Source organism: Oreochromis aureus, linkage group 23 (genome assembly GCF_013358895.1).
Source record: "Oreochromis aureus strain Israel breed Guangdong linkage group 23, ZZ_aureus, whole genome shotgun sequence".
In the NCBI taxonomy this organism is placed as follows: Eukaryota; Metazoa; Chordata; class Actinopteri; order Cichliformes; family Cichlidae; genus Oreochromis; species Oreochromis aureus.
The window spans coordinates 39697791-39710527 of NC_052963.1; the positions used below are offsets into that span (position 1 = coordinate 39697791).

The 12737-nt window shown below is 38.2% G+C and overlaps 1 protein-coding gene across 1 annotated transcript in view; it reads left to right on the plus strand.

Moving 5' to 3' along the window:
- Nucleotides 1–1511: 1511 nt before the first annotated feature.
- LOC116331085 (importin-13-like) overlaps nucleotides 1512–12737 on the plus strand; it is a 32615-nt gene continuing 21389 nt past the window's right edge. The window contains exons 1-2 of the mRNA XM_031753632.2: nucleotides 1512–1587; nucleotides 1995–2081. Of these exons, the coding sequence (XP_031609492.1) occupies nucleotides 2013–2081 (69 nt within the window). The 5' untranslated portion in view covers nucleotides 1512–1587; nucleotides 1995–2012. The remainder of the gene's footprint in view (nucleotides 1588–1994; nucleotides 2082–12737) is intronic.

The following is a 12737-nucleotide window of genomic DNA, read 5'->3' on the forward strand; positions in this document are numbered from 1 at the left end:
TTTAAAAAGCTTTACTCGTTCTTTTAGGTTTATAACTTTATGCTAAAGCGGGATAAAAATAAGAACGTTCTCGCTTTTTGTGATTTTTAAGGCAAACTGTAAGGTTTTTTCTCATCCACATGGGGGCGCTGTTGCTTTAAAGTTGATTCTTCAAACCGACCAAACTGTAAACTGCAACATACTGCTCTAGTTAGACTGTAAAACTGAAAGCCATTTGTCTCTCTCATTTCATATAGATATAGAATTATATTAAGATATTAAACTGTTTTGGGGATGGAATGAAGAATAGTAAACATATACACAGAGGGTTGTTAGGGCTGGGTTAGGGCTCTCAACTCTACTGATTCACTGGTTTAAATAAGATTAGACTTGTGAGTCATTGATGTCCTACAACTCCTGATTCAATTTTAACTGCAATTTTCTTCAGTTGAATTGGATGGCTTTGTTTTTATTACTGTTTGCACACTATATATATGTTTTAAATAGTTATCTGTTGACAGTGATGTGTGGCAATAATTTTGTCCAGGAGAAATTTATACGACATGCACTTAGAAAAAGATATATTGGTCTATTATATGTTTTATTTGCATATAAAATAATAAACCTAATATGATAGCTGGGATAGGCTCCAACCAGCTGCAGCCCTGGAATGGATAAAGGAAGAAAATGAATAGATGGATGAATGAATGGATTTGCAAGCCAAGTTCAGTAAAAGAAATAAAGCCATTGTTTAAAAAGCACAACTTGCTTGAAAACCTAAAGATTAAGATGTGTTTGAAAACACAGGCTGGCATGGTGATGCTGAAGACCCTCTATTGAAATCCAGTCCTGGGCCTTTCTGTATGGAGTTTGTATGTTCTATCTGATACCCCAACTTCCCTGCAAAGAAGTGCATGCAGTTAGGTTAATTGGTGATTCTAAATTACCTGGTGTGAGTGTAAATGGTTGGCTCTGCGACAGATTGGCGACCTGTCCAGGGTACCCTGAGTCTCATCCTGTGACAACTAGTTAATTATTCGGTATATTTAAATTAAGGTAACTTGTGCTGTTATTATTATCATTATTATTATTATTATTATTATTATTATTATTATTAGTAGTAGTAGTAGTAGTAGTAGTATTGGTAGTATGTGTGCATAGACGTGTATTCCATCACTCACAATCTATCTAGGGAGGAAACTGTCGCATTTAATGTTAATGGGCTTCTCTGCTTAGGCTGCTGCCCCCGCGACCCGACTTCGGATAAAGCGGATGAGGATGGATGGATGGATGGGCTTCAAAAGGGAAACTCTGGTCGATTTATATAATTTAACCTTGTGATGACGCAAACAGTTTAGTAAGACATAACTATCTAATAGATTATAATAGCAAAATTCACTCTTTGCAGTAATGTATACATATTCAGTGCATTTAGTATTATGGGAATTTTACAAAATCGCTGTTTCATTTGCCTTGTTCATTGGTTACGCTGCGATTACGATATTTCCAACAACACGTGAACGTAGCAAAGGCTACTGGTGACGGAGCAGAGGCAGAAGAGCTGCAGGCAGCTGCCAGCATCGTCTCAGACCGTCGCAGGACAGAAAGGTGTGAAAATACTGGTCGCCCAGATAGACTGGCGATAACACACGGAGATGAGATTGTTTTGATAAAACTGTCACTCTGAAAATACCAGTGTCGCCGTCTCGCTTGGTTGAATTTGACACTAGGGTTGCGTCAAGTTACATTGCTACGTTAGCTAGTTTCGTGCTAGCACAGTGACGCTAGCAATCGCAGTAGTCTTACATAGTGGAGGTTAGCGACAGCTAGAAGAGCTAATGTTAGCTTGCCGGTTAGCTCCTCATGTCATCCTTAAGACTACAATTAATCATATCGTAAAGCTAACCTAAACATGCCCATTGCTGTTGCGGAATTATTATGGAATTTACACACTTTGCGGGGGAAAGTTTAACGAAAGCTGCTGCTGAATGTGTTGCTCTTTGATCATTTGACAGCTCCGTATCAGCGGAGATATGGAGACACCGGGGAGAATAGCAGCCACACCGGACGCCCTGGACTTTACGGTGGAAAACGTGGAGACGGTAAGTTTTTGGATCAGTCAGCTCAAGAGGAAAAGCAGGGGCTGTGTTAAAGATAACACGGGCGACTTAAGGGGGAAAGCAGGACGCTTCGTGCGCATTGTAGCCCGCTGTAATTACTTTGGTTAAGACTTTTTATTACAATGCTGGTTTATTTAGGGGACGTGATGTTGCTGTGTTTACGAGTTGACCTCGCCTAATTTAGCCTCGACTAAATGCTATGTTTAGAAAGAATACTCAAGTGGTAACAGGTTGTAGCGTGCACATTCTCCTAAGTGCGCTTCAAGGTTTTGTTTATCTTTGTCAGATTGGTAATATTCAGCTGGTGTGTGTGTGTGTGTGTGTGTGTGTGTGTGTGTGTGTGTGTATACGCGCGAGTGCGTGTGCATGGCAGTGTTTGCAGCCAGGTCGCTGTGATAAATCTCCCTCCTTGGTGGCCGCTGACAGGGGCACAAGGGGATGGGTGGGGAGGCGGTGGAGAGTGTGTGTGTGAGAGAGAAAGGTTCTCCTGTGGTGGAGGAGAGCTGATGTGATAAAACTGATAGAGGGATGAGGTGAAGGAGGGAGGGGTCCATGTCGATAACAGTGCCAGTAAAGAGAGAGGAGGGGGTGAGAGGAGGTTGGCGATGCGACAGAAATGATTAGAGGCAGGTTTAAAGGAGAGAGGCAGATTCCTGTGGGGAAAATGCTTGGATAGATGGGTAGTGTGGTGTAATAAAAGCACAAAGAAGAATAACAAACACTGAGCATGGTCCTGTTCTGCCTTAGGATAATCTATCTTCACTTATTCATGTTTCATTTCTGCAAGTGGAGACAGTGTATTGTTTTATTGGCACAACAGAGAAAAAGATACTCCATTCTATGGAATTACATTTTCTAAATTTAAAGTTAACACTAACATATATTACATGCACTCCTTAAAATGTTTAATTAATATAACTTGATGCATGGAGGTACACTGTTTTTATTTTGGGTTTGAAATATTGAAGTGAAACCTTGCTTACCAAAAACCCTGCACACAAGCAAAAACAATGCCTGATATAAAAAAATAATAATAATGTGAACCACATGTGCTACATTCAGCTTCCACTGACTCATTTTACTGTCTGAATCAGGTAGTAGTGTCAGGGTACTAATCATTCAGTAAATAATAGTTTTTAAAAAGTGTTTAAGAGCATCACTGTAATGTCTTTGCAAATAACAAAATGTCATGTGTGGGTAGTGTTTAAGAATTTAAGGTCGTTATTCAGATTGTGTGACAGCTTGCACCAGCATTCAGTCTGTTCCAAGCCATACAGCACTATCTGTAATCTCATGAACTAATATAGCATGGCACATAGCATCTGAAGTATAATTTCCCATAAAGGATATCAGCAGTTTTGTATTTATAGTGCAGTGACATTTCAAAACTAATGAGATATTGTTAGTCTAACGCTTGACTATATTTAGAAAGTGATAGCTGAGATTTTTTTTCTATTTTCTTATTCTTTCTTGTTAGTTTGGTGATAACACTTTGGTTATGGGATCAATAGGATGCTAAGAGAATGGAAAGTGTCTTTAAATTTCTTTTCCTGCTTACCTAAAAACGTCCTTAGCATGTAAATTTGATATTTAACTTATTGTCTAAGATGTCACTATCGGTGGTAAATTAACTACTGTACAGCAGCATATGGCTTATGAATAAAAAGATAAATTGTAATTTTATTGGAGCAGCTGAAAAAAGGAGATTGTAGATGCAGAATTTTCCCTTTGCTGCAGTGGGTGTTGGGTAGTGTGTGCTTATATTATAGATGGTGGTGGAGATGATGGTTCCTGGCCCAGTGTTTCTATGTGTTCCATAGAGTGCTCTTTGTTCAGTCTCGGCTCTGTGAAACAAAGTGTCACACTGTCAGGATCTTTGTGTGCATAATAAAAGGGGTTCGAACACTGGCGTACATTTCCGCCCAACTATAATTATCTTTGGAGTCACTATGTGCCAAGAAAGTGAATTTTTTAGAGGAAATTCAGAGCGCCACAGTGTGTTTTTAGGATTTTGCCATTTTTCAGCTCTCCCCTGAGACAAACTACTGCTGTACCACAGGAAAGAAGCCCAACACTGCACTGGATCGGCCCAATTCTTGCTCAAGGGAACTTTAACAGGGGTGACTTTCTGTTACCATAACTACCTGTAATCACCCAACACAGGATGCTGTGCACAGAAGACTGTCAAGGTCCATTTAGTATGGTTTAGCTCCCTGCCTCTCAGCTGGTAAAGCACCTCTGCCATTCGGTAACTGTAGGTAATTTCAGGGTGAGATCTATGTAGCAGCAGGTGCAGTTTTAAGAAGTTTTATCACATTTAAAGGCTGAGGAGACTATTCACCCAGCCAGCTAACATATTATAGAACATAGCAGCACCCTAAAATCTGTCACTGAGAAATTACACATGATGTATTAAATAGTTTTTCAGTAGTGAGAGTGTAAGAGTTTTATATATCTTCTTGTGCTAATCCAATGCCAGTATTAAATGAATAACCTGAATTACTCACTGTGAGAAAGAGACTGGGAATCTTTTTTTTTAATGTTTAAGTCTAGACATTAATAATTGGTTAATTAGCTCCTGTCATGTCAAGCAACAAGTTAAGCGTTCCTCACCATCTTGGTATTTTGAAATAAAGAACAGGAGAATCTGACTGTGAAACTAAGAACACAGCACTTTCACGCAGCTTGTTATTGGGCAAATTGTTGGCCAAAGAGCCTCCCCTGGGTAATGTTGTTTCTTGACTCTAATAATAACCATAATTTACAAAATTAACATCATGTTTTAATCAACGGTGACAGAGAAAGTGAGCCGAGGACAGTTTTAGTATAGCATTCTACACAACCAGACTTCTTTCTACCAGAGAAGTCAACCTCATCTGACCATTAAAATGCATTTTTTCGGGGAGTGCTCATAAACCTCAGTTCTCTATTATAGACATTATCCAATTATATTAATATTTTGAAGATGCATGCATATAAATAAGATTAGTGGAGTCCTGACTTAGAAGTTTTAACATCAAGTTTCTTTCTTGCCTCAAAACACAAAGATTTTGGTTTTAAGGTAAATTTAAATTTCTATTATTTTTTTTCACCAGATGCCTAAATTTAGATATTTTTTTAAGTTATCAATTGTAATTCACAAGTACTTATTCTGTGATACTAACTCAATCTCAAAGCTGAAAGGTTTAGTACATTTGAGTTCACACACACAGAGTTGTGCTGCAATGTATTACAAACTGATTGTAGCTGACAAAGAGCCTGATTAGGAGTAGGTGCAGAGGAGTAGATCACAGTATCATCTGCATAAAAATGAAACTTTGCTTTAGTGATACTTTAACGGTCGTCGAACGTTTCACATTACTCTAGGGGCCACCAGCATGGAAAGAAGTTTGACCTTACCTCGATGACTCCAGGCTCACTAGGCGAAATGACCCTCCCTGTAAAGTCCAGAATACATGGCTTCCACTCCCACAATCTTTACTCCAAAGATTTGGGCCAGCTTATGCACTCCATTCAGTCTCGAGTTGCGGTTCCTCACCCCGCAGACAGTTCAACACTTGGGTGATGAGACATAAAAGTAATCATATTCCAAATAAACAAAAAAAGAGGAAAGCGAAGCCTGGAGATGCTTAAGTGTCCTCTTCTTGAAAACCCATCATCTCACACCTGCTCCTGTCATTTCATGAAGGGCAATTTAGTATGCCTGGAGGCCCTTCAGATCCACACCCTTCACATCCTTGTGGCCAAATCCTTGGGTGGGTGGTACAGTGACAATATTATGGTTGTTTATATCTAAGATAAATGGCAGCAATCTTAGAACTGAATCGTGGGACGCACCTTTAGTTAGAAAGTAAAATAATGTTAATGAAGCTGATCATAGTTACATTGAACACTAGCACAAATCACAGAGAGTGAAGTCAACAGGAAAAGCACAGTTATGGGGTTTTTTCAGTTGTCATGTCTGTTAACTAACATCAGCTCTAAATATCAGATAGATGCATTTCTATAGTAAATAAATAATATTATCCACCATTCAGTATCTACACCTCAGCAGTCCTCTGAAAATTTTCAGGAAAATAAATGGTTTATGGAACCAGGGACTGCATATGGAGACATTTGGTACAAGAGATTTTTTTAGTGTTCATGTGACTGAGATATAATCACTCTTGGCAACATAGTATTCTTAATTTCTATCTTGGCTGTATTCTGTCAACAGCCACCCGCGCACACAAACTATTGTTCTTTGTTCCCTCATTAATCATCATTCGTCTGCATGTCTCTGACTCTTGCAGTGTTATCATGGGTCAGTGATGTGATCATGCCTTCTGCATACACAACCGTAGCTGCTACAGTGACACTTGTGGACAGATGGCTTGAAAATACACTGAACCTGACCTGCTGTGTGTGAACACAGTGTGCAAAGATATTCCCAAAGTATGTGTGTGGGGGTTCCTGCTTTTATGCCTTAAAAGCATGCTGAGGAAGAGAGATTTCTTTAGTAAAAATAAAAAGACTGCCTTTATTTTAGATCTGCCTGCCTCTATTAGTCCAAATCTGCTGCTATGCACTTTTTGTTATTTTAATAAGATCATTTTTAATTTATAATGGCTCTCACCTCCTGGATTTGCTTCATATTTGGTATTTAGTAAATTATAGGTGAAGTATTATAGCTATTTGTTTTGGTAGTGAGGATTCAGCTAGATGGTGAATCTGTCTGATGGGGACATGTTGTTTTTTTGTTTTGTTTTTTTACCTACACGCCCTTTCCCTTCCTACAGTGGTGAGGAGGCTAATGACCTTTGACAGTGTCTGCCAAGAGCTTGGCTTCCTCAGGTGAAGCCAGGTGGTTCAGGCAGTTTGCGACCATCTGTAGATACAACTACCTCTGTCAACTGCAAGTAAAATTGAGAGCTGGTGTTTTTAAGGATGTGGGTTTTATTCCTGTTTTAAGAACCAGTTAACAGTAGACAGTACAGTTGTTTGAGATTTTTGAGATGTCTCGTGTGATTTATAGGAAAAGACAAGCAGTGGTTCTTTGTCAGCAGATTAAAGGAGCAAACTGAGCAGACTGTTTAGCATGGTGTGCTTTGATAATAAACCTCGGAAGGACAGAGCAGCTCAGACACAGTGCTGTTCAGGATTGAATAAGGAGAAGTCTGCGATCACACAGTGGCGTTAAAAGCTGCTGTTTATGACTCGGATATCATAAATGGCACAGTGGAATTGACTAAACCATCTTTTATACATCCAATCTTTTTTATGTTTGATCTATGTCTTAATTGGTATATGAGTTAAAGCTGGACCTGAAAATTCATCTATTCAGATTAGCATTAACATTTTCCTCTTGGATGGGCAGTTCGCTCTCAGCTATATTTACCCTAGTAACTTCATAAACCTTGTTGTATGATAACTTTAACTAATAGCTGTCCCTGGTAGCCAGGCTTCTTGCACTCTTGCTTCTGTTAACTTTATTGAAGAACGGTGTGTTAGCAGTTTTACCTGAATGCAGTAGTTTTGGGCAAATTCGCACATAAATAGATCATGTGAGAAGGGCAACAAGGTGCTGAGTGAAATGATTACACTCGGTGCTAATCATCAATAAAATGAGATTTAAATGGTGAAAAAAAACAAAACAGAACATCATTAGAAGAAAGCTGTTCAGTTATTTGTGGCATCTCAGTTATTTGTGAGATGCCACAAATAACTGAATATATGGGAAACATTGCCTATTTGCCATATATGCTTCCCAGGTAATGTTTCCAGGAAATCCTGCAGATAGGTCTATATTAGAGATGGACCGATCCGATATTGCGTATCGGTATCGGTCCGATACTGACCTAAATTACTGGATCGGATATCGGCGAGAAATAAAAAATGTAATCCGATTCATTAAATATCAAAAAAGCACCTCACAAAACTTGCGACATGGCGTAACTCGGCTCATAACCGTAGCACGTTGGAGCGGCTGTGTGTATTTGTAGCCTCGCTACCAAACCAGCATTTCATCTCCGGGGAAGTGATCCGAGAGAGAAGTAAAGCAAGTGTGTAAGTTCATCTCTGAATGTTTGTAAAGCATTCCCATGTTAAGCTTAACAACCGATATATGGAGCGACTGCCTCTTCTCTCTCTCTCCCTCCCCTTCCTGCTGCTACTTCAATCGTGAAACTGCTTAATGATCAGCTAATCGGCTTTTCTGTTGCGAGTCCGTCTCTCTTCTTTGTTTTTGGCCCACTTTGCGCCAGAAAGAGGAAACCAGCGGCTGAACAACAGCAGCACGTTTAAGCTTGATTAGCTGTTGTTAGAATTTATTTAATATTACTTTCTACACCAGGATCCTTTTCTACGCAGCTGACGGCTGGTAACTGTGCAGGGGCGGATCTAGCAAAGTTTAGCCAAGGGGGCCGATAGGGCATTAACAGGGAAAAGGGGGCACAAAGACATACTTTTCTTTCTTATTCTCATTTAAAATGTCTAGCTTTTAATAAATAATTATCTGAATCTTACACCCAAAGTTTTAATCTGATGTAAAATGTATAGAAGTCCATTACTGTATATAGTAACTGTTAAGTCTAATATACCCTAGTAAGCTATAGTACTTTTTCCTTTGGGAAGATACCATCTGTGAATTCTGCAATTCTGTTGAAGAAAGATGTTGAATCTATTTAATTATTCTTGAAAAATAATTTTATTTCTGTGCATTTTTTTTTCACCCTGCATCAAATTAAAGTTGATTACATCGATTAAGCATCATGAGGTGGGGGGGGGTTCCCTATTTTATTTATTTTATTTTTTTTTGCTGGGAGTTGGCAACCCTATTAGTTAGGTTGCTTAATATTTCTGCTAAGTACTCTTTAAAATACCAGAATAGGAAGGATGGAGTAGGTTTAAGTTTATTAGATTGATCAGTATTGCTGAACTATGAAATATTTTGGGTGCAGTGTATTTTTTACACACAGGTATAACAGAATAGCTTTAGTGTTGTTGTTTATTTAAACTTGAGTATGAACCTATACAAAATGCAGCAAGATATTAAAAAAACAGTTTTATTGATTAAAAAACACACTATATCGGATTCATATCGGTATCGTATGGGCAGAAATCTGTGCCATCAGAAACTGAATTTGAATAAGTTAAATTTGAATTTGAATTACTCGGATTGAATCTGAATTGTAACTTGAATGAAAGCTTTTGAAAACTGAATTTGAATTAGTCTAATTTGAAATTGAATTTATGGTTTGAAAATGAATTGATTTGCTTTGAAACTGCATTTTATCCTTTAAAAATTCAGCTCTCGAATAATTTCAGATTCACTTCTCACCATTCAGTTTCAGTTCTACAATTCAATTTCAGTTCCAAAATTCAGTTTTTGGGACTTACATCCGGTTCGGTTCAAGCGCAGATTAATAGAACTACAGACTGATAGCGTTACTGACGGAATCTACAGCGTCTTGAGCTGAATTAAGACTTCAGAAGTCATTCGTCATGTCGAATGACCAGCGGATAAAGTCTCAGGTTGGTAATAAATGTATTACATGTATAAGAACAAGCGTCATGTTAACAAATGATAGCCGTACAGTAACCTTTATGCTTATTGTAGCTGTTAGCTAAAAACGCTAATTTAGCGTAGTTTGCCCTGGATTTCAGCTTTGACAAACAAATATGATCGACTGTTTCTAGTAGGATTCCAAAGTTGTCATCTTGTACCCTCTCAGAGCCCTGTATGCTTGCAGAGACCCCTACAGTAAGGAAACATGCAAAACGCTGTCCAAACCTTTGTATTTGAGCTTTATTTATGTCTTACACAGCATCCCAACTCTTTAGCGAACTTAATAACTTTAGCTAAAGTGAATAGTTAGTCTTATTCATTAGTGCAGCATTACTGGATCACCTCTGTTTGAAGTGATATAATATGATATACAACTATCACTGTGTTTAACTATCATAATAATTCTTAGGGTACTGAGTGCATGCTTAATTAGTTGTTTATTTTTTAAACATACTGCTCCATTGCTATGTTTGACAGGCTGAAGTTGTCGGGTCACCTCCTAAATCGACCATCTTTTACAGGTGTTTTGTGCCAGAAATGGAGTGTCCACTGAAGACTGAAGATACTGAATCTCTACGCCGTGCCATTGATCCCTCCTGTGCCTTCATCTAGACAAGAGACATTAACTTAACCACTCTCACATGCTCTGTACCTACATCACCTTCCCTGACAGTCGTAGCTTGGCTCATCTGAGGGTGAAATTATAAGAATGTGTTATTTTGCAAAGTGCTCTCTAGGGTTCCTAAATAAAATATGGCATTGAGGTCATTTCTTTTGAATTAATCCTTCTTCTGAAATATAAGAACCTCTCCTGGTTTAAATGGCACTTTCTGTTCCTTACTTCCTGTTCCACTCCCAAACCCAAATAGATGCTGACAAGCTGACACAGTAATGGGAAGAGGGAGAAAGCTGGAAAGGACTACTACAAATAAACCCAATGCCTAACAATGAAAAATGTAAAATGTAAAATAAGAACAATAATAATAATAAAGATAAAAGATGAAGTAACAAGTTTTTTGTTTATTCCAAATGATCATCCAGATGTCTGTGACATGTGATGACAAACACCATAATGGAAGGCCTTTGTCATCACATGCTTAAACTCATCATATATTTTTTTGCATATGCTGAACAGGCAGTCAGACATGCTGTAACTGTGGGGTAGAAAACTGCATGAACACCATACAGCAGGGGTCTCAAACTCCAGTCCTCGAGGGCATGGAAAAGTTGCATGACACCGCCCTCGAGGACTGGAGTTTGAGACCCCTGTCATATTCCATATGACAGGTGTGGTTGAACTTCATGAAGACTCTGAAGTTTCTCTTCTCTTCTGGCAGGACAGGAATGTAGCCTTGTCCTGTGAGCCACCGTAAGGATGTACTTGGAGTAGAACTGGACTGTCACCGGCCTCAGGCTCTTCACCTTTTCAAAGACAAAGCAGTCATTTAGATAAAACATTAGATATTGTTTACCTGTAAATGCACAAAGAGAATTTAGAAATGTAATTATTGTCAAGAGTGAACAAGCACTGATAGTGTAATCTACAGCTGTGGCCAAACGTTTAGAGAATGAGAAGTGTTGTTTGTTTATTTACAAAGTTTGCTGTTTCAGTGATAGTTGTATATCATATTATATCACTTCAAACAGAGGTGATCCAGTAATGCTGCACTAATGAGATTAGACTAACTACTCACTTTAGCTAAAGTTATTAAGTTCGCTAAAGAGTTGGGATGCTGTGTAAGACATAAATAAAGCTCAAATACAAAGGTTTGGACAGCGTTTTGCATGTTTCCTTACTGTAGGGGTCTCTGCAAGCATACAGGGCTCTGACAGGGTACAAGATGACAACTTTGGAATCCTACTAGAAACAGTCGATCATATTTGTTTGTCAAAGCTGAAATCCAGGGCAAACTACGCTAAATTAGCGTTTTTAGCTAACAGCTACAATAAGCATAAAGGTTACTGTACGGCTATCATTTGTTAACATGACGCTTGTTCTTATACATGTAATACATTTATTACCAACCTGAGACTTTATCCGCTGGTCATTCGACATGACGAATGACTTCTGAAGTCTTAATTCAGCTCAAGACGCTGTAGATTCCGTCAGTAACGCTATCAGTCTGTAGTTCTATTAATCTGCGCTTGAACCGGAACCGGATGTAAGTCCCAAAAAACTGAATTTTGGAACTGAAATTGAATTGTAGAACTGAAACTGAATGGTGAGAAGTGAATCTGAAATTATTCGAGAGCTGAATTTTTAAAGGATAAAATGCAGTTTCAAAGCAAATCAATTCATTTTCAAACCATAAATTCAATTTCAAATTAGACTAATTCAAATTCAGTTTTCAAAAGCTTTCATTCAAGTTACAATTCAGATTCAATCCGAGTAATTCAAATTCAAATTTAACTTATTCAAATTCAGTTTCTGATGGCACAGATTTCTGCCCATAGTATCGGCAGATATCCAAATTTATGATATCGGTATCGGACATAAAAAAGTGGTATCATGCCATCTCTAGTCTATATACACCACGAATGGATGGATTAGCTGATTTATATTAATATTGAAATTATTTTCCCCTCTCTAAAAATGATAAATGTCCTAAAAATCCAGTTATAGTTGGGGCCAAATTGCAAAGATCCTGCCAAATCACAGCACAACATTCATTTTTCCTACGTTTTGCCATGGAGATTTTTCTACATCAGTGGTTCTCATATTTTCTATCATGCTACACTTGAAGTGAAACATAGTTCACACCCCACAATTTATAAGTTGTTAACAGTAATGCAGGTTGAATTAGAGTTAAAGGTTGGCACAAAAGCAACAGTAAACTGTTGTCCTTATTTTCCCTACAATTTATCAGGCTTAGTTTCTCTCCGTGTGTCAACAGTCCTCTATATGTGGTTTTAAAAAAAAAGCTTTCATAGCCTGTTATCACTTATGTTTCTCTGAAACTGAAGATAAATGTTAAGTATGAGCTAAGAATAAGTAAAAGCCCCTTAAATACCACACATATGGCTCCTATAGCTCTTGCTCATACATAGCTGTACAGATGCTACCTGACTGTGCAAACAGTCAGCTCATTAAC